At 27.7% G+C, this 22,946-nt stretch overlaps 1 protein-coding gene across 2 annotated transcripts; it reads right to left on the bottom strand.

Annotated features, from left to right (window-relative positions):
* Positions 1-1,632: 1,632 nt before the first annotated feature.
* LOC145843949 (uncharacterized) lies at positions 1,633-21,741 on the bottom strand. 2 transcript variants are annotated; one of them, XM_082951234.1, is made up of 16 exons: positions 21,429-21,741; positions 19,336-20,233; positions 18,156-18,369; positions 16,635-16,745; positions 16,317-16,471; positions 15,661-15,886; positions 15,450-15,492; positions 15,280-15,381; positions 14,887-15,123; positions 9,554-9,662; positions 9,196-9,214; positions 8,714-8,984; positions 8,358-8,530; positions 6,076-6,276; positions 5,481-5,759; positions 1,633-2,067 (listed from the first exon to the last, which is right to left on the bottom strand). In XM_082951234.1, exons 1-16 carry the CDS (start codon positions 21,736-21,738, stop codon positions 1,843-1,845), a joined length of 3,573 nt encoding a protein of 1,190 aa, XP_082807360.1. In that variant the 5' UTR covers positions 21,739-21,741; the 3' UTR covers positions 1,633-1,842. The 2 variants fall into 2 exon arrangements, with proteins under 2 accessions (XP_082807360.1, XP_082807361.1); XM_082951235.1 differs by having other exon boundaries at positions 8,714-8,981.
* Positions 21,742-22,946: the final 1,205 nt, after the last annotated feature.

Raw genomic sequence — 22,946 nt, 5'->3', positions numbered from 1 at the left:
AATTACAGCTTATTTAAGCGTAAATTGTCAAACTCCAAAATTACAAGTTTTTTGGAAACCCTGATATACATTGTTATTTTTTTATTTATCTTTTTTTGCATCACTTAATTTTTGGTTTTGCATATATCGTACATAATAATTTTTTGAGCACAACACGCAAAGAGGAGTTTGGTTGATTTGTAAAATACTGCATATAAATAAAGTTTTGTTACTCTGATTATTAAGAACAACTACACACTAAAAGCTATAGATATAAAAAGAGAGTATTTATACATAGTATGTACTCCTGTTTTTGAAACGGAATTTTTCCTAGTTACATGTGGAAAATATTTATTGTACACTAAACTCATTCAGGGCTGCTCGAGATCAGGCTGAGAAAAATTTCCTGACTTTTCTAAATCAAAATTTTAAATTAAACTTATTCTAAAATACATGGTAATACACTTAAAACTATATAAAGCGTTCATCTTATTTCTATACAGCTTAAAACAACATTTTTTTGTTGAATTCAATCATCTAACTTTCATTACATTTATTGAAACATCTGTGTATGATTGATGTATTTGCAATAAACATCTCTATCAGCAAAATACTTGTATTTTCTAACTAAAAACAAAAAAAAACTTCGATTCTAAAATTCTGCAAGATAAACTTTTGTGTATACATCACAGTTTCACTATGGAAGTGCCCTTGCCACAGATCAAAATACTGAAAACAATACAAAAACTGCTTGTTCAAGTAGGGTAGTTGTTCAATATGTTTATAGAAAGTTTTCGCAGGTTTATAATGGATACTTTATTAATTTTCATTGGATGAAGGCATTGGAAATTAAATAATTTTGTAAATTTCTAGAAAACTTTTGCAATTTTAGTCGAACTTTAAAGGACTTTTATTAATTTTTTTACCATTTGAAGGCTTTGAAAAATAATAAATTTTGTAAATTTGAACAGACAAAATCTGACGTTTTTTCAAAAACCCCTATTTTTTCCTGTCTTTTGTCATTTATTTTAGTCTTTCCTGACCTTGTGGCAGCCCTGCTCATTGTAAATACTGTATTATACATATCAAATGTAAGAAGAAAGTAGAATTTTTTCGTTAAGTTAAGTTTTCCATTGAGTTTATATTTGAAAACTAATAAACAAAAGTTGGCACTAAAATTTAGAGCTTGACCCAAAGGTCAGATAGCTTACAAAAACCTAAACTTTCACTGACAAGTTTTCAAAACAAAAACATTACAGACTCGTTAGTAATCATGTATAAATCAATATAACCAATTAACTACTTTGCTTAAAAAATTAAAAGACTCAATTTTCTATATTTTTCTCATGGTGTTCTATATAAGTTTAATAAGATCCAAAAATTATCCAATTTAAAATATTAGTTTAGCCTGACTTATAAAAATTAAATTATGACTTGATAAACTTGTAAAACCCTGTGTAAATTGCTAAACAGCAGACTAATGTACTTTTGTTACTTAATGTAAAGTTAAAATTTCAAAACAAACGAAAATTTTATACTTTAAAAAGCAAATATAGTTATACAAAAAACTGGAATTGTTTTAAATATTATGGATCTAAAAATATATGTTTGATATTAGGCTAGTTATTGCTTAAAGTTTTTCGTACACATAAAAAAAATAAATCAAGCTGCTTCTTAAATTGTTTATACTCATAAAATTAAAACCCTCAAGTACAATCAATACTTCAATATTAACATCTATAGTTATGATAAAACAACTTAAAAAGTTTATTTTTTTTTGGAACCTTAAATTGTAAAAAAGAACATTTGAAAATACTAATTTCGATTTAAAATTACCGAAAATTATTACATACAGCAAATTGTTTAAAAACTACTACAAGTTTTAATCGCCTTTGGTAACTTTTCTTCTAGGAGGTCCCAGCTAAATATGTTCATGTTAACAATAACTTTACCGTCGCAAGCCATGTCAATGAGCCTGTCAACGTGCGTTTGGAACATCATTTCAACTTCTCGCAGTCGAAGAAGTGCAAAAAGATCACTGCATCCCCGCTCTTTCCAAACCTCCATGTCTGACGGCTGCTTGTTGCTCTGTTTAAAGTTTGCCTTTGAAAAACTAAAGTGATTGTGTTTAAGCACAATACAAAAGATGTGGAATAATAAAACTAGTTCAAGTTTAGCATGTAGTCGCGGGCGAAATCTTGAATACTAAAATCTTTTCGGGCAGCAGTTGTGGTTTTAGTTACAACGTCACCTTTTTTCAAATCTCCCGTAAACTATACCAATAATTTTATATACTCTACCAATGAGACCCCAGATTATCTAGTGTAGCTTACAAAAATCCACATCCTTGCGGGTGATATTTTACCTTTCGCGGGCTGCAGTTTTACTCTACGGGCTAAGCTTACTTATAAAAAAAACATGCTCGCGGGCCGCAGTTTGCCGATCCCTGGAATAGAGACAAATTAAAAAAAAACTCTTGAAAATTAAATTTATGACAAATATTTTACACTTTTTTACTAAACGCTAAATGTAAAAACATGAACAATACATGTTGGGGAGATATGATTCAATGATATTGATATTTTCTATTGAATTACTATACAATGCCCGTTAGTGTTATACTGTTCATAGTGGAACCGCACGAAACCAGCCATCTTTTGCTTGGAGCCGGGTTCGGCCGGATTCTAGTTAAAAAAAGATTCGGAACCGGCCGGGTCCGGAACCAGTTAGTTTGGGAAGACTTTTTTTTTCCGCGATCAACTTCATTTAAATTTATTATATACTTAAATTCTTGTGATTTGAATATTTAATATATATATATATATATATAATCAGTCAAGCGAAACACACTAATTAAACTTTAGTTAATCAACCATTTGTTGTAAAAATGCAGGTGCATACAGTAGTTTACAAAAAAAAATTAAGTTCTTATATTAATTTCTAATTACTTGAGGCCATAGGGGGGTAAATTATTTTTTTTACAAGTTCATCTGATTTTATAGAGTTTTTTTAAGCTTTAAGATGCTTTTTATCGTTTAAAAAAAAACGAATTATTTTTGAGATATAACCAGTCAAAGTCGGGCCGCATAATAGGTTCCCTATGGGAAGGGAAAACTAAAACAGCGAAAAAAGACTATTTCATTAAAAATCTATCTCTTCCTACATTTTTCAAGCAATCTTCTTCAAACTTTCACAGTCTAATCTTTATACAATAACAAAAAAACGTTATTTTGGAATTTGAAATTTTTTTGTAAAAATATATTTTTATTGAAAAAAAAACACTTTTTATTTTAATTTTTGTGATAAAATTTTAATTTTTTTAAATCACTAAAATTCTAAAGTAACGTTTTTTCCTTTTATTATCAGGAACGTTTCCTGAAAATTTGAAGAAGATTGCTTGAAAAATGAAGGAGGAGATAGACTTTTAGTGAATTTTAAAATTTCTAAGAAAATTGACCGCGAAAAAATTGCGGTCCATACGTTTATATTGGAAAATTTTTACAAAAAATTAAATATCTCATAAGTTAAATGACGTTTTTGAATTCTATAAAAACTGGCTGGTAGTTTGTACTTAAAGCTTTCATATAAAAGCCAAAGTTAACTTTTGTAAAAAAAATGTTGGACCCCCCTATGGCCTTAATCTACTTTTGATATCAATTTGAAAAAGTTTTGGATTAGAAAATACTTTTTTAGTTTCATTATAATAAATTTAGGGAGATATGATTTGGTTCTTCTTTTTAATAAGTAATTAGAAACAGCGTTTACACACGGTCAGGATACGCAGGATATTCAGGATAGTTTTGTAAATTTGAGACATTTTAAAATTTCAGAAAATACATACTCTAGATTTTAATTTAAGTAAGATTTAATTAAATTCAATTTCTTATAATTCTGTTTTATATAACCATATTTTTTGATAAAAACTTTGAAAATTTAGAATTATTTTTTAAGCATTTGATAAAATTCAAGATGACTCAGTACAGTTTCATTGGAAAAAATAGTGGCAACCCTGTAGAAATATAAGATTAAATATATTGTTTTTAAAATAATTAATTTGTAACAGTTACATAGTTTATTTCTCCTTAATTAAAAATGTCAATTGCGTGGAAATTTTTCAACGTAAGTGAGGAAGATCCTTGTTATGCAATTTGCAGTCTTTACAATAAGCTCATTTTAAAAGAGCTAATGCTAATTCGTACAACACTTCTTCTTTACTAAAGCATTTGAACTCAAAACATCAAAGTGAAGTTTCAGAGGCTTTAAATTAATCATCATCATCCAATAAAGCAGTCAGCGATAGTTCGTCTTCAACTCCAAAACAAAGGAAGCTAACAGCTATGAACCAAGCTAGTGTTGAGAGTTATTGCCCTGTTAAACAATGGAAAATAAACGATCAAAAAGCAATCATAGTTCATGAAAAAAATATGAACATGATTGCTATGGACAACCAACCATTTTAAATTACTAGCGGTCAAGGTTCCATAGACCTGTTGGCTGCTTTAAAGCCAATTACTTGATTCCGAGCACTAAATGCTTCACTGATACAATGCTTCCTCAGAATTATGAAAGTTTGAAGATAAAAATACAAACTGAGTTATGTATCAGAAGCTTAGTTTTTGTCATTTACTAATGACATATGGGAAAATTCGAAGATAAAGACATCATACCTTTCTTTAACAGCGCATTGGTTAAATGAAAGCTTTGAGTACAAACACCGAGCCTTGCACTATAAGGAAATAGAAGGTTCACACACTGGCTTTAATATTTGTGAAAATATAAAGGAGATACTTGGAAATTTGGGTATTATTATGAATCGCATTCACGTTTTTCTTCGCGACAATGCATTTAACATGAAGGCTGGTATTTTTACATCTTAGAATCCTCTTCAGCACCCTGTTTCATTCACACGATTCAACTGATAATGAAAGATTAACTGTTTTCAGAAACATAAAGATTAATAAGTGTGTTAATAGCCAAGGCCCGTCAAACTATTGGCAACTTAAACCATTCTTCTACAGCGTTCGAGAAACGAAAAAAAATCCAGGTCACTTTAGGTTCATCAGTGACGATGCAAAAAGCCTTGTTACTTGTGCAAGACGTTGAAACAAGGTGGATCTTAATTTGAAAAACTAGATCCGGATCTTAAATTAGAAAAAAGATCCAAAACCGGAACCGGCCGAATCTTAAATTTAAAAAAAGATCCGGAACCGGCCAGATCTTAAATAGTGGATCCGGTAGATCACTAACTTTTAACATCTTATAATAAAAAGATAAAAGGTAAACAAATAGCTTATCATAAATCATAGATTTAAAAGTAATTTATTAGTCAGTCAGTTTTAAAATTTTTGAAAACTTTAGTTTTATAAATCAACAACTGGTTTAAATAATTAAATTTTTTGTAAAGCCTAAAATATAATCTTTTAGCAAAATTTTTATATACTTTAAAAAATATTAAAAGTTAGGTTAGCTTGCTTATGTGTAACCAAATCATTATTTTAAACCTGTTTCATTGCTTTAAATTTCTTACGTGGAGGTTCATCAATATTGTTTTCCGTTTTATTACCATTCGGACTGAAACTCATTTCTTTGAACAAATTATACTCAAAATCTTTTTCTTCTGAATACATATTGTGATCATTTCTTGTCAAAACACTGACTATTTCGTCAAGTCGTTTTCTTCTTATATATGACAAAAGAAGGTGACGAACAAGAGTCACATAACAATGACAAGCGTCTATCCAGCTATGCTTATCACACTTTAATTTCAGCTTTTTTATTATCTGCAAAGTAGTATTTATATTTGTTATAGTAATATACGGTCTTATATATTTTTTTCAGTTATAAAGTATGTTTAAATTATGCGTTGAGAATAGGTTACATATACTTAATCAAAAATTAAATAAAGTATATTAAGTATTACGCTCAAACTAATAAATAAAAAGGGAGCTTAACTAATATAACTTCTGATAAGCCTTGTTTATGCGAAGTAGTGTTAATTTTGGAACATATTTTTAAATAAATTTATAACAAAAAATAAATAGGAATTCCTTGTTTTAAAAACATATATTAATTTATGAATAAAACTATAAGTGCTACCTTTTTATACACTGATTTGTTTGACAAAAACCCATCCGACAGTGTTTTATAGGTTTTTAAGTCGACTAATTTAGTAACATCTTCGTTTCCATTATCTACTTTTGATCTGTTTTCGCCAACCACTTTAATAACTTGTTGAATTTCATCACGATCTCGCTCGTTTATAAGGTCCATTGGAGTAACTTCTTCAAATTGGTAATTCTATAATATATTCAGCAATATGTAACTTTTAAAACTTTCCAAAATTGTTCTGTGTTCAATTCATAGTACGTTATCTAAAAATGTACCCAACATTTTTTTAATATATATAAGTAGTCATTCTATACTTATTCTAAAGTTGACTAATATTACACATACACAGTTGTCATCAACATTATTTGATAAATATTATGGACTTAATACGTAAAAAAATATAGTTTAAATAAGATCAAAAGACCACGAATACCTTACTTAAACTTTATCATACTTTGTTAATATCAGATACATTAAAAAAGCGGTTGCACGCCAAATTTCGACTTTCCATCTCTAGTAATTCTGAGTTATTGTGAATTAACTCTTTAAGTAAACATTTTAATAAACATTTTTTTTGTTACTATTATAATTCTAACAATTATAGTAAGACCTACATTAACATTTTTTTGTAATTTGAGGTATGGCTAAAACAAGTTTCATTAAAAGATGACCGTTTTTAGTAAACATGATTTTTTATTTTAATAAATTTTATTTTTAAGTTTTTTGACTTCATATCTTATCAATTAGACAAGAGATCTTCCAGGTGTCCAATTATGCACATTAGTTTGCAAAGAAATTATTTTACTGTGCACAGAAAATTTAGTAAAATGTAAAAGAATTTTTTAAATTATTTTTGCTTGATTCTTTTACTATTAAAAAGCTTATCAAAATTAAAATAACAGTTCTGAACATGTTATTTAAAAATTAAGACACTAAAAATCTGCGTTTTTGTTATTAATTTAAATCTTTTATAGGTGTGTACTGAATAAAACTTTCAGTAAGTTATTGGGCACAGCTTTTGAAAAGGTTGAAGACCATTGAATTGGACCTAAATTCAGGGGCGTCGCGTGGGGTGGGTGGAACGCTGGAGCTGTAGCTCCACCTAAAAATGAAAAATTATGCATTTTTATTCTATTTTAGAGTTTATGCCTTTAAACACGTTGCTTTAAATGGGCCCCTGATTCAGCTGTACAACTTCAAACTACGCCAAAGAAACTTAAAATAAAGCTGAGGAATTAAGCTTTGAAATGATTTTTTTTTATATTAACTAAAAATATAAGAAAGATATGTTATCATGAAGTTGTACAAAAGATACAGCCAAATAAGTAATTTCCCTGCTAAATTAGTTTTTTTTTTAATTTTATATTTGATGTTCATAATGTTCGTAAAATTGGAGCTGCAAGCTCAATCTATGTCAGCTGCATTTTAAACGTATACAAGTTTCAAATACAAAAAAAAAGCTGAAAAGCTGAATTCTGGAGCTGCATGAACTTTCAACACCATATGAATTAAATCATGATTGTAATTAAAAATTTACTACAACGCGAGAACAATAAGACAAGTTGAACTCGAGCAGGGGCAACTCGAGCAGAGATAACTCGAGCAGAGAAAACTCGAGCGGGGAAAACTCGAGCAGGAGCAATTCAAGCAGGGAAAATTCGAGCAGAGGTAACTCGAGCAGGGGGAACCTCATTTTTTTAAGTTACTTAATTATTATTTTTTCAAGATAAGTCATAAAATTAAGTTAGTAAGTTTATAATTGTGCAAATACAAAAACTGATATGGACATAAATAAAAAAAAAAAGCTATAGTTGTTAAGAAAGGGTGATGATATACAAAAGTATGAGATATGTGCTTTTATTAATTTTTTTATTATTTAGTTAAACAAACATTTTAAATTTCTTTTTCTAAAAAACTTGCTATTTCTTCATATTACCTTTATGATTTTAAACTCAATGTTTCAAACTAGGGGATTTTTAAATTTTACAAACTCAATCTGCAGCACCCCCTAACAAAAAGACCACGCGACGTCACTGCCTACATTAACATTTTTTTTAATTTAAATTACTATTTTAGATATGGCCTCAAGTTTTTTTTATAGAAATGTGAATTGTCGTAACTTGAATTGTCATGTAACCCAAAACAGCTGAAAAAACTACTTAAAATTTAATTTGCATGACAAAAGTTATAATAGCACAACTGTTGATTCAAGAAATGTAACTTAAGTTAAGTAGAATGCATTATCTATTTATATCCAATACTTATCTAACTTTTTTGTTTTTGCCAGAACGCATAGTTTTCGGCCTGTTCATCAAAGCTAGGCCACCTTTCTGTAAAAGCATTTTAACTATTTCAACATGTCCGTTAGATACCGCATCGTGAAGTGGTGTGTTTTCATATTGTGGTGACAATTCCAAGTCGATTACCAAAGCTGGTATTCCGTCTAAATTTTGATAAGTAGCAATAGTATAATTATTTGTATTTAAAATTATAGAACAAACATTTTTCACATGTCTTAAAAGCACCAAACATAGTTTTTATTCCAACCTAGATTAATTACTTAAAAAAAAAGAAGAAAACTTAAAAAATCAACGCACCTGTCAAAAAACTGCCTAAACAAACTTACTTTTGACACCGTGATCCGCTTTACCTTTGGGCAGCTTGAGCAGCTCTTCAACGCACTGCACGTACCCATTCGCGCAAGCCTCGCTCAGCGGGGTCCACCCAAGGTTGTCCACGCAGTTGACGTCTATGCCGCTGGTTCTCAGCAAGCTCGCCACTTGTTGCGGCTTGTTGTTCATGCATGCCTTGTGCAGGTTGGTTTCGCCTTTCATGTTCACTTTGTTTATCGGCAGGCTGCTCCTCTCGCCTCGCTTCTGCCTCATTTGCGACGACTGCTGAGTTTTCAAATACAGTGTTAAACTGCTTGCAATATGAAAAAAGAAATAATTAATAATTAGTTAACAATAACAACAAAGGTTGCAATAAATTGTACCTTCAGTGTTGTACCTTTTATTTTATTTGCTTATTTTTAGACAGAAAAGCTAAAAAGAAAACTTAAAACAAACTGATATTAAAAAAAAAAACCAATAAGTAAAAATAACTTACCTTCTGAGTTGAAGTTCCTCTGAAAAAAAGAGATAATTTAAATCAAAAAATTTTAATATAAATTCTATATATTAGTTATGCCTTTATATAAAACATTTTACTTTTAAGGCATAATTTCATTAAATAGTAAAACTTTGTACTAGTATATCTGCTATATTTTTTAGTCAGATAGTATTTAATATAAAAAATAATTAACGAATTATTACCATTTTTTATGATTAATTTATTTTTAAATGTATATATGCATTAACTACAAAGTTTTAAAGTTCTTTTTGTGTTTACTAGTTTTTATGTACAGTTATTCAAACAATACACAAAATCATAGATCTTTACAAATCTATCACTTGTTGACACGTACCTACTCTTTGTAGGAGATTTAACGTTTTTATACATATTCAACTTGGGAACATAGCTCAGAAATACTGATACTTGTTTAAGTAGGTCTGCCTCGAGAACAGGTTCAATATCTAAATTGTTTTTAAAACAGTCAAACTTTAACTTATCAACTTTACAGAATTACATTAAACTGGTACACTAAGAGCTAATTTTATCTAGTTTGTAGACACGTAGTAATTTTCTGGTTAACTAAGTAAGACACATACATTGATGTATCACTTATGGTTGATACTCACAATGCTTTTAATGAATAAGGTTGTCACTATTTGAAGTAAAAAAATCAAGTCTGAGTTGATGAGTTATAAAAATGTTTATAAAATATCTATTTAAAAAAGGTAGTTACAAGTTTAAGAAAAATATCTTGATTATTTAATTTTAATACCAAAATAAATAAGGTGCTTTAAAAACTAAGGCATAAATATTTTGTGTTTTATAAATTACTAAAAACCAGCACTTTCGTATTTCTATTGCTTTTCTTCTGTTTGAGTAGCCTAAATTTTATTGTTTATGTCAGTGATGGCCAAAATACAGCTCGCTGCTACTTTTGAGTTATAAAAGTTTGTACAAAACAAATATAAAATTCTAATAATTATTTACAAGTATGGCGATTAAACTGTGGTGCTAACTTAATGATTATATTCCTATAACTTGGTGATTAGATTAAAAAAAAAATTGTATAAACTAAAATAAGTTAAGCAGAAAAATTGATAAGGCTTTTATAAGTGTGAATAACCATTTTTCTATCCCATCAAGCGTGAAATCATTAACTAGTTTAACATTTCATTTAACTTTTGACAATCAATTAAGTAAAATTCTAAAAGTTTAAAAACGTCTACCGAATCCAAGTTTTCGGATTGGGCCAAACCCGAGTCAGAATCTTGAATTCGTTAGATCACTAATGATAGCGGAAACTTCTCAGCTTAGGTGAAGAAATCTTAAACATTAGTACTAGTTTATTTTATGTACTGCAAAGCACAGTTTAACTGTTTTTAAATCCAAAACTATTTTCAATGTTAAAATTATTTACTTAGATTTTCTACAGGCTTCAAAACGAAAAATACGTTATTCACTAAGGCGATTTCGAACTTTTGAAATGTTTATTGACAAAACTCAGGTTGACTCTGCATAGCTAAAAATTTTTTGAACCTTTTTAGAAAAAAAGAACTTTTTCGTAGAATTGAGGCTAATTTTTATACTGAGTTTTGCACCAAGTATAAAAACTATGATTAGTTTTTTTTTTAGGTTCTCAAATGAAATTAAGTACATACATAGTTAAGGCGTTTAGTCTCAGCTTTTAGATAACCGCTCTTACTTATTCATCATATGTTTAGTTTTTTATGTTGGCTCGTGAATCTATTTCGGTTCAAATAAAATTTTGGCTTTTCTCTTACGAGAGTATAAAAAATAAATACACTTGTACGTAATTTAATTTATTTTATTTTAGTAAGGTTTTCCTCAGGTCAGTAAAATGTTATCTGCATAGCTCTGGCCTTACCAAGATATTTTTCTCCAAGCACTTTCATTAAGGTTATCTTAACATATGACATACATTTTATGGATAAATTTATGCAGTTTTCAGTAGGAAGGCCTAGTTTACAAAGACCATGTAATTATTTAAAGTATGTTTTGTTTGGTTAACATGGTTTTTAGTCTCTATTTAGATGTTATTGAGTATTTATTTAATTGAGTCATAAATGACTTGCGACAAGGATTGTTAGACTTATATATTTTGTTTTACTTTTTTTCTAATATTTTAAAAAGAAATCATGTTATTGTGTCTTTCTTGGAGAGCCTGGTAGTTGAAATAAAAATCTTAGTTATAAAAAGGCTTTTTTTTGAGAGAGATTTAATATAACAGTCAATAATTTATATAAAGAAATATAATTTATTTAACTTAAATATGTATCATTAAAGCAGATGTTAACATACTTTTAGCTATATACTTTTATGATAATGTTTTTTATTTATTTAATTGATAACTTTAAATTGTTACATATATGTTATAACTTTAAACATTTAAATATTTTATTTTCAAAACAATGTTCTAAAGAAAAATAATCTGTTAATACTAAAAACATTATTAACTTTTAATAAGTTTTAATTTCATTTAATGTTTAATTTTTTGGACTTAAAGATTGTTATGAAAACAAAATCTTAAAATAATTGAAGTTATATTACTCTCTTTAGCAACCGATAACCTTTAATTGTTACTAATCTTCAAATCATACATGTCTTTAACCGTGCATTGGTTTAATGAAAATTTTGGGTGCAAACACCGTGTTTGGCATTGCCAAGAAATGGAGGGTGAGCACACTGGCAAAAATATTTGTGATTACTTTCAGGATATGCTAAGTAATTGGAATATTACCTTGGATCTTGTTCACGTTTTTTGAAACAATGTAAGAAACATTAAAAAGCACAAACAAAATCATTCTTGTTCAAGATTTGGATACAAGGACTCAACGTATCATATGCTAGAGATACTTAAAACGTAAAATCAGGTGTCCGGTACTATGTGGCTAATTATAAAAACGATCAAGATTCGATTATTACAGCTAAAGAATGGCAACTTAAGATGTGTAGTAAAAACAAGGCATTGTTCTCAAGCGCGATGTCGCATGCAAGATCACTGACGAATTTGTGAAAACTAATGAAAATTCAGAAGAACTATTAAGTGCTTGTAAAACTTTAGCTAAAAATATAAGAGAGGCTTGCCAAAGAAGGTTCTATACTAGGAGGTGGGCAACGTTTTTACCGGGCCGGATCCGGAAAATTTTTGTTTTTGGCAGGCCGAGCATTTTGAATTAGTGAATTACCAGATCCAGTATCCGGATCTGATTGAAACTAATTTTAAATCAACTTGAACAAAAGTTTCGGATTTAGCCGGAATCTAATTTTGTAGATACGGTTGATCACTTTTCTAAACCCATCTAATTCAAAAAAATTGTCAAACGTGACAACTTAAGATGTAGATTAAGACATATCAGATGTTTATGTAATTACTTCACATAGAATTGACGAGGTAATTGACAAAGGTTGGTATGTAAAATATCAGATTTATAAAAACAATTTGCTTTAGGTAATTCAACAAAAATATATTCTAACTAAGTTAGAACAACACAAAATATTAGGACAAATTTTTTATCAGTAGACATGAATTTGAAAAGCCATTTTTAAACATGTATTATGTCAAAATCCTACAATTTTGTTTTGTAAAATATGATAAAAAGTTTATAAAACTTTTGAAATGTTGAACTTCGCAGGCCAGACACTTCTATCGCGGACCGGTCATTTTCATCTGCAAGCCGGATCCGTTGGCCGTACATTGCCCACCCCTATTCTATACCAATAACGACAACTTAAACATGAATGACAACAAATTACTACTAGTCAAAACAGCTGTTGATCCACGATATCGACTTTCCGCTTTTCCTTCTTACCTCAAAAATAATATTAAAGAGCAGCTAAATTTAATGTTAAAAAGCATATTTCTTTCGAAGCTGATCAAAAAGGTTATTTTCCTATATTGCCACCAGAGAAACCAAAACCACAACCCTCTGTAAATTTTGTCAGAAGAAGTTTTCAACTTACTTTTCCTTGTTTGAAATAGAATCAAACACGGCTACACAGGAGGACGAGCAACGGGATTCTATTGATGAAGAAATTAAAGCAGAAATAAAGTTTTTTTTTGCTACAGAGAATTTGAATGCAGAAACTGAAGAGGATAAAGTCTTAAGATGGTGAAACTCGAACAAGACAAAATTCCCACATCTTGCTAGCTTTGAAAGGAAATATTTTGCTGCACTATCATTTTCTGTGTATTCAGAAAAATTATTTTCTAAAATGGTAATTTGTACGAGGAAAAGCGTAATTGATTGCTTACAAAGACCAGCGAAATACTTTATTTTTCCATCACAACTTTAAAAAACAAGAAAAGTCTTTTTGTAGAATAAAAAAGATATCTTTTGCAATTGTAGCTCGTTTTATACTTTTAACATATGATTTATTTTATTAATGTTATAATTTATATTCAGATTTTTTAATGGTTAAAAACTAATCATAATTAGAATTTAAAATCCTCTTATAACAATTGTAATTCCTATTATTTGTTAGGCATTTACTATAGTTGGTAATAATTTTATTTTATTACGGATCCATGTTATTTTCAATTGCACTTTGTTTTATAAGTATGAACACTTGCAAAAGTTTATGTTCTAATTCGTTTATGGTCACAATAAAAACTAACTCTTAAGTTAAACGAAAAATGTTTTAACTTTGTTTGTGATTTGTATTCTGCTTTAAGAATTTATTCAAGACAATGATCTATTCATTTTGCATAACAAAAATACAAGTTAATTGTTAATGTTGCTAGCATGGATATCAATATATTGAAACTAAGTTCTTGTGTATGTAGCTTATTTTTTTATTTTCAGCAAGACACTTGTTTTTGTTCGCTTTTGAAATAAATTATTCTTAAATAAAAATGTATTTGTTTATTGATACGTTAAAAATGTTGTTCAAACTTAATTATTAAATAAGTATTAATATAATAAGTATAAATTGTTTATAAACTTGTTTTGTATTTACAGCAGCTTAAATATTTACGATTTCAATAATTAAAATAATAGGATTCGGACTCGGATTCGGACAAATCCAAATTTCAAAATTGAGATTCAGATTCGGCCGAATTCTATTTAGAAAATAAGATTCGGATTCGGCCAAATCCGAAATTTTTGGACTCGGTAGATCGCTAGCTATCATACAAAAAACACTAAACTGCACGGCCATCAACAAAACTCTGTGACCTGGTTTAGCGTTCATTGAGATTCACCAAGTAACATAGCTACGATTAACCGTTTTAACAATCTAATCAAACGTACTTTAACACTTTAGACCTCATGCCTTCGTTTCTTGGTAAAGTAAAAAACATTGCAATTAAATCGTTGACAACTCAACGTCTAAGGCTTTGTTATTTTCAATGTGAGATTATAGCTTACGCTATTTTGATCATTAAACTAGTAGCATTATTTTGGTTATCTTAAGCACGAAATAAGTTAAGATATTTTTGCGTCAATACAATAACAACAAGCGTCAGTGCTAACTCACTTAAGCACGTTTGGTTAGACTGGTACAACAGCTGATCGTGGGTAAATCTCCCTAGTAAGGACCACACCAGGTCGCAGAATGTATCGTAGATTGTTGTTGATAGTCGTGTGGTGCGGTCTAGTGCTTAGTTAGCAAACTTATAATTTTTTTTTTAAGTGTTACTTTTAAAAAAATACAAATCAAACTAACATATGTTACTGGTTTTGCTGTTTGGAGAGTCCAATTGAGACGAGTTGATTCTGGTGAAGAGCGTAGAAGCGAGAGGAAGATGCAGAGGAGTGTGTCGCAAATCTTCCAGCATGCGCATCAGCAGAGGATTGCTCGGTTCGCCCGAAGAATGCGCTTCTGACGACAGCAGATCGGATACGAGCATGTTGGCTATCACTTGCAGACCTTGCTTGCGACTCTCCTCGTACTTCTGTTGATCTTCAATTTATATGTGAAATAGTTGTTTTAATGAAAGTGGAAATTATTACATACGAATCTATACTTTTTACATACTTGCTTGTGATTAATAAATTTGAAAACTATTTAATGCTTAAAAACTGCTAAAAAAATCCTTAAAACAACGCGAAATGAAACCTTTATCACTATTTTCTACTAAGCTAATGATTGAAAGCAATATTGATCGATAGCTTTTAAACAGATTGATGCAACTCCTATAAACTATTTTTCCATTCGAAGCTGAATTTGAAATAATGTTAAACTAATATAGCAGTTTAGAAATGTTCAACTTGTTGATAATAATATACCTGAAATATTGACATTTGTACTTGACTGCTGTTTTTCTTCACTCTGTAAAGTTTAAAAAATATAATTTGAAGCATTTTTTCTTTATAAACTAAATACTTGTTAGCCAAATAGCGTATCACGAAGTTTGAAAATTGAGTCATCTAATTTACACGTTATATATATTTTTAAATTATTACCTTTAGCATGAACAAACTATTTTTAGTAACAAACTTTTCCTTGGGTTTCTACTCTAATTAATTTTTCAAGTGAACTTCTATAAAACGAACACATCTTTTGCAACTCTTTTGTGCACTGTGGACGGTATTTTACAAGATGTTTTCTCCATAGAAGCATTTTACGTAGTAGCTTTACGTCTTTACAAATAAGAGGTGACAAAAATTTGGTTATTAAAAGTACGCATCTTTCTTGAATAAAACTTGCTGATTTTAGAGCTTCACTGTATAAAGTTTAATTTAGGATATTAAGGTGCTTTTCACACTAATTTTGTAGGGTTATTTTTAATAAATCTGAGATATATTAACATACTATATAGAATATATTTTATGCAAGCATTAAAAAAAAATAAAATTACTAATCTAAAAAGTTTTAGTTTCTGTATAAGACTGTATATAACTATCACCAAAATAAGCTCAATCAGTGTATTTAACTTTTTTTTTAATAAATTAAATGTTGATAATGAAATTTTTAAATGTTTTTGATAAAAAAAGCACATACTACCAACGTATATTTGAGATATTTATACATATTATTGAAATTATAACACAAATCATGTGTAATCATAACTCGCGCAAAGATGAAACACTTGTCGTTAAATAGTGTTATCTAAAAAAATACATTTTATTTGTTTTAATCAAATGTTTACTAACCAGGAAACAGTCATAAAAAACTTTATGTGTATGTTAGCATGAGTACTTAAAGTGTCAGACATTGTAAGTGTTCTCAAAGTTGTATTAATGGTCTTGTTCTTATCAACGCTAGACTTGCAACCTTCAAACTCAAAGTCGCTCAAACATCTCATCGTCTGTTTTTTAAAATAAAAGTTAAAAAAAAGAGTATTTTTTGGTAATATTATAAACAAATCTGAGATACAGAGCTAATTATACTATGTTATGAGAAAAGAGTCAGTTATTTAAAACTTGTAAAAAATCATGTTTACAAACATTATAAAGTATTTTATTGTTTACCTCTAAATACAAATTGATACTTTTTATTTTTGGCTCTGACGGATGGTGGTAAAGTATTGTTTTATTGAGGAGATTTAACGCACGTAGTGCTACTGGCTCTTCTTCAGCTTTCTTGAAATTTGAAGTATTAAAATTTTTATTTAAGTATACTCACAATAGATTTAAAAACTTATATAGTACTAATCATAGTGAGAAAATTATTAGTAAAAAAAATTACTTGCTTAGGATTTTTTAAATCTTTTTAACAGTTATATTTAGAAATACTAATATTTACTTACGATAAAATTTATAGTAGGATAAAAGTTAAATTTACAGTTTAAACGAAAATTACAAAATATTTTCTTTAGTCGTACAAATGTTTACAAATATTTTTAAATAAAATGTCGAAGGTTTTATATATAACTAAAATTTTAAATGACTAATAAATTTACAAAGCAACAAAAAATAAATAATTTATAATAATAAAAAAAAAAATTATCAAAGAATATTTACAGTAACTAAATAAATGCATATTTCATATGAATACAGAAAAGTCTTTTTTTAAACAACTTTGGCTCTTATACGAAAGATTGAAGTAGAAAAAACACTTTTAGTCAACTTAATAGGATACTAATTTTTGAGACAAAATTATTTCGAAACAATGATATGGAATAAAATTTATTCATTGTAATTTTCTCAGAAACTTAAAATATTACTATAAGTAAAACAATTTTTTTTTAAATAAAGACAAATAGACAAACGAATTTTCAGAACACATTAAAAAAACTTAAAGAAAAATTTATAAAAAGTATAAATTTTTGTTTATTTCAAAAAAAAAATCTTTCAAAATACTATTCAGGTGTATAAGTTAGATTGAAAGTCTAAAAAACTGCTCAAAAATTGTAGGCGAGTGTATATTTTTGATGAAATAATTGTTTCTATTTTAAACAAAGACTCCTATAGGAACCTATAAAAAATTACTTTGAGTTTTAATAAACAGTGTTAAGTAACTTTTTTTTGTCAAGCTGCTGGTCCACTGTGATTTTTCAAACTTTATCTACAGCTAGAACTTGTTTATCAGGGTTGCCAAAGGTTTTTAGAAATTTTTTTCTAGGTTTTCTTAATTTCGTTCACGTTTTTAAAAGTACAAGTTTTTTTGTGTATTTTTAGTTTAGAATTAAACTAAAAATCTGTGATAAATGGTGCATAAAATAATGAAGAGATACTGTAATGCTACTTTAAAAGAGTTATAGAATCAATAAAATTCTAAATGATATTAGAAAAATCGTTGTATAATATTATAGATTTTTAGTTCTAATTAAAACTTTATTAAATCAAATGTAAAAAATTTTTTAAACTCCAGATTTGTTAGTGATTTTTGTTAAAAATTCCAGATTTTCCAAGGTTTTTGGGCAACCCTGTAGTTTTAAAAATTGATATTTTCTACTTTACTTGTTTTCTAATAGTTCATCATAAATTAATAAATTTACCTTAGCTCTTTTGTAACAATTTTTTTTATCTTAAATAGTTATAATAACTTACTAATACGATTTTGATTATTACACTTCCAATAAGTTCAGGAGGAGGATACTTTGCTTTTGTTAAAGCTGAGTCGTATATCTGAAGGCAAGATGGTAAAAAATCCCACATTTTGTTCAATTTACTAACTAATGATGATGAGAACACTTGATGACCTCCATGACCATTATGTTCATTACAATTTTTTTTAGATTCTTGTTGTTGGTTGAAGGTGTTGCTAAAATTTTGTATATTTAAAAAAAACTTATTCTCTTTACTTATAAAGTAAAAAAAAATACCTACTAGTTGTTCTAACAGTGTAACCTGTGCACAGTTTTGTGCATGGTAATTATCTAGAATACACAGAAGATTTAGAAAGATGAAAATAATTTTGTAAATGATGTTTATTTATTTTAAAATAATTTTGATTGAAAACTTTCAAAAATAATAATTTAAGTTTTTAAAAGATATTATTTTTTTTTTAGTTAAAAAAAATCTTAACATAAATGTATTAAAACTACTTGATAATAAGCAGTAAAAACTCAAAGAAGATTGATTAAATTATAGGAGAAAGTATAATTTAACTATACAGTAGTTCTTCAGTATCTTTAATTTGCGCACTTATATAAGAAACTTATTAAACCTCACCAAATTTAGCTTTTATATACTTAAAGATAGTTTGAATTTTGTTAAGCGGTAGAAAGTGCCTGGTAGCTGCAAAAATTTAATCAAAATCGATAAACTTGTAAAACAAGACGGACTCCTATGGATTTAACTTGATTACTTTAATAAGTACCAATTAATTTAAGGAAGCTATGCGGTATATTTGTATATATTTATTTATATAACAAAGTCAATACTAATATTTTAATATGTTAGTTCCTCAAATTGTCCTAGTATTGCATGTCGAGAGTTTTTTTTGTGATTTTTTTTCTCTTAACTTGTAAAAGTTGCAAAAATATAATTTAATAGTTAACAAATTAAAAAAATTATTAAAATTTAAAATTAGTGAAATGGATTATCTCTTGTGTTACCAAGCTAAAAAAGAAATATAACTTATATTGCTGAAAAAAAAATTAAGGTTTCAATTGAAAAACAAATACTAACTAATTTCTAAGTGATGATTTAAAAATTTAGATACTATTTTAGTAGAAATTTAAATACTTGTAGATCTTATTTACTCTAAAATTAAAAAAAAACTTACATTGCGATATGCTTAGCATTATCCATAGCATTTGGTAAGTAGTCTAGTAAAGATAAAGTGTTCTCCCGTACTTTTTCAATTAAACTTTCTTCATTTTGAGAGTTTAAACCATTATCAAAGCAACCTCTGCTATCAATTTTTGTTAGTTTTATTAAAGGTACTTTTGGTTTCAATTGTTTCTTATTACATTTGTTAAGTGGCAATGAATACTGTTTTGAGTTAAATTTTTCAGTACCATGCACCTTTGCTATCTGACTATCACTATAACTTTTTTCAAGATTTTCGAGTTTAGGAAAAGGCATTTTTAACTCAGGTTTATGACTAACATTATCAAACATTATTTTATTTTGAGAGTTAAGTGCTTTATTTTCTGCCTCTAGAATACTATACTCATCAATAAGTTGAGCATCATCATTAAGAGAAACTACTTCTTCAACTATTCCAGTGCTCCTGCTAGACACTGCACTTACTGTATTTTCAACCTCTAACATTACATCTTTAGCTTCATTTTCTATATCATTACATTCTTTTTTTATGCTTTCATCTTTTAAATTGTGTTTTTGGTATAACCCAGATGATAACTCAAAAGCTACTTCACAGTCTTTATTAAGTTCTTCACTTTTATAGAATTGAATATCTTCTTTTGTTTGAGTCTTTGTTAGATTTAAACATGTTTTCTTTATAGTATTGGCAGAATCATTACTAATTTCATTTGTATTTTTTGTCATGTTTTTAAGCTTTTTATTTTCAACATTCTTGATTTTAAGTTCATGAATCTTGGATTGTTCCTCTTTTGTTTTTGTACAGGAATTATCAGAATCTAAATTTGTTGTTTTACTATTGGTATCATCTATATCACCAGGCACACTACAGTCTTCCCTATTTCGGCTTACATTACCTAAAATATATTTAACTTAAATTTATTACTCTGCTAATTATTATTTATACATCTGCAATTTTACTAAATTCATTATAAAATGTATACAACTACTAAAGTATAGTTTTGTGAACTTGGGATTACCTTTTCAACATAAAATTTTTATAAACTATAGCAGAAAAACCACTTAAATTTTTACTTTTAAAATTTCCTGAATTTGTTTTGTATAAACGTTATAGTAAAACTTTTGGGGTATAGTTGGTATGAGTGATTTCTTTTTAGGTTATCATGACTAATCTAGAATTTATATTTATGAATAGTTTTTTATAAAAAGCACATCAAATGTAATATTGATTAAAATACTGTACTAGTTCATTTAAATACTAAAAATATTAGAGGTGTGAATAGCTTTTGCTAGTTTAAATTTGTTGACAAAAGTATCTAACTAAATTACAAATACACATACTCTTTATACAAATATCTATAGTCACTACAAACATATATATATATCTATATTTAGGGTTCTAAATTGAACAAATACAGTTCTCAACTTATTTGGAAATAAGGAGACAAATACCTAAGTTAAACTTTTCAATTTATTAAGTAATTCTAGTACATACAATTTTCATGCTTAAGACTCGAAACTTTCTAATTACCATAATTTACAAATCCTAATTTACTTGTTTTGTTTTACTTTTTAGTATCTTCCATGTTTTGTTTTACTTTTATTTTTCAGATTTAAATTGTAACTGAAGATCCCTTAAAGTGTGAAACTGAGTTTTACAAATAAAATTTTGATTAATTAATGTTGTACAAATCTATATGATAGTCACACCATAATACTAACCAATTAAGTTACGACTTTGACAATAGAGATACAAAAATCAGTTTAAATGGTGTACTTGTATCTAACATAAACTAAATCAACATTTAGGTAGTTGATAATTTTTTAAATGTTTGCTAAAACTATTTATGGTAAACAATACTTCAGTTATTCAAACTAGAAAAAAACCTGAATAATAACTAGCATAGATTTGTTTAAGTTCAGCCGCCTCAACTAGAAGGTATTTAAAATATTATCGCAAAGTATACACAGCTTGTGGTAAATTAGTCAACAGATTAGTTGAATAGCTACATTATAACTTTTGATTATTAAGCATTTTATATTTAACTTGAGCATTAAGCAAACATATTTTTTAATAATTCAGATAACTACCTTGTTTTGAAGAAAACTTCAAGCTATCTTTAGAACATTCTTTAGTAAAGTTAGATGTATAAATATTTTGATTTTTTGCAAGCTGATTATGATTATTTGGTGATATAAATTCATCTTTGGATGTATTCGAATCATCACTAGAAATAATAATACTTTCTGGTTGCAACTCTTCATAGCTTGGTAAATCATCATGTTCACTACCCAACTCAACTTTTTCATTCATTAAATCTTCTGGTTCCTTCCAAAAAGCACTGCTGTTTTTATCCCACTCATCTTCATCATCAGAGTCCATAAACCTATTTTTAGACATTATACTTCATTGACCTGCAAATCATCAAAACAATTTATATGGAAAGAGTTTAAAAGTTTTGTATTTTTATCAAAATTATAACTATAAGTTGCTTATAAGTATGTAACAATAGTATGGTGGCTTCTATAGATTATAATATTTTTCAAATATACATAGAAAACAAAAACACTCAAAAAAAAAAGAAACTGAATTTTTTTACAATCGTCAATTATGAATTATAGATTTTTAAATAAGTATTTTTAAAAAATACAAGTTTCAATTATATTTCGAAGACTTCTATAGGAATTTTTTTATAAATATTTTAACTTAAAAAAACTACATTTATTTTGATTTGGTGATCAAATCTTAGAACCCAAAAGCATCTTAAAGTAACTAAATATGCAAAAGTACTAAACAAAAGTATATACTTATCTAAAATTTTAAAGCAATACTTCTGTTTTTATTTAAAGTAATCTTTGTAAAATACTATTAAAATTGTTGTAATGACTATTTATAAAGCAGAAATATCTCTTAACTTTATTAAATGCCTATTAGGGTGATTGAAAAAATGCATCCTTTGTTTTCAGCTTAAACTTGAATTACATGTGGCATTTATTACAAAAACACCTTGTACAAAATCTTAGCTAATTCGGAAAAATCTTCATAAAGGGTATTTTGATTTTTGGAAAGTAACCCCAACGTAAACTGTATGAGACCTAAAAAATGCAACCTTTGATTTTTGAGCTTAAACTAGTTTCATATGTGGCAATTATTACAAAATCACATTGTGTAGAATTAAAGCTAATTTAAAAAAAACTTTATCTTGGCATTTCTTAATTTAAATAACTAATAATAACAAAAAATGATAAACATTATCACAAATCAAAAAAATCATCCATGAAACTTTTTTTGAATCATCTCAAATTCTGTGCAATGAGTTTATGTGATGATTGTCACATGGAAAAAAGAAAACCAGCTAAAAACTCTAAGGTGGAATTTGTTGGGTCCCATACAGTTTATATTGAAGTTGTTTTCAGAAAATCAAAAAAAAGGCTCTATGAAAGTTTTTCAAAATCAGCTAAAATTTTGCACAATGTCTTTTTGTGTTAATTAACATGTATAAAACAATTTTCAACTGAAAATGCAAAGGTCACATTTCTTTATAAGCACCCTAATGCATATAGTATTTAAGTTATAGTATTTGATAACTTTTTCAATTCTTTCAAACT

This window comes from Thalia democratica, chromosome 9 (genome assembly GCF_965202585.1).
Source record: "Thalia democratica chromosome 9, ktThaDemo2.hap1.1, whole genome shotgun sequence".
NCBI classification, from domain to species: Eukaryota; Metazoa; Chordata; class Thaliacea; order Salpida; family Salpidae; genus Thalia; species Thalia democratica.
Note: the sequence above shows the minus strand (reverse complement) of the source record. Positions and strands in the feature narration are given on the sequence as shown.

What these genes read in the sequence shown, in the direction of transcription:
- LOC145843949 (XM_082951234.1), bottom strand. Translation starts at nt 21,738, where the DNA reads ATGTCTAAAAATAGGTTTATGGACTCTGATGATGAAGATGAGTGGGAT. An exon ending in AGCGGATCACGGTGTCAAAA is followed by an intron (nt 8,531 to 8,713) that starts GTAAGTTTGTTT and finishes ATCAAAATTTAG; the next exon opens with ACGGAATACCAGCTTTGGTA. An exon ending in ACAAATCAGTGTATAAAAAG is followed by an intron (nt 5,760 to 6,075) that starts GTAGCACTTATA and finishes ACTACTTTGCAG; the next exon opens with ATAATAAAAAAGCTGAAATT.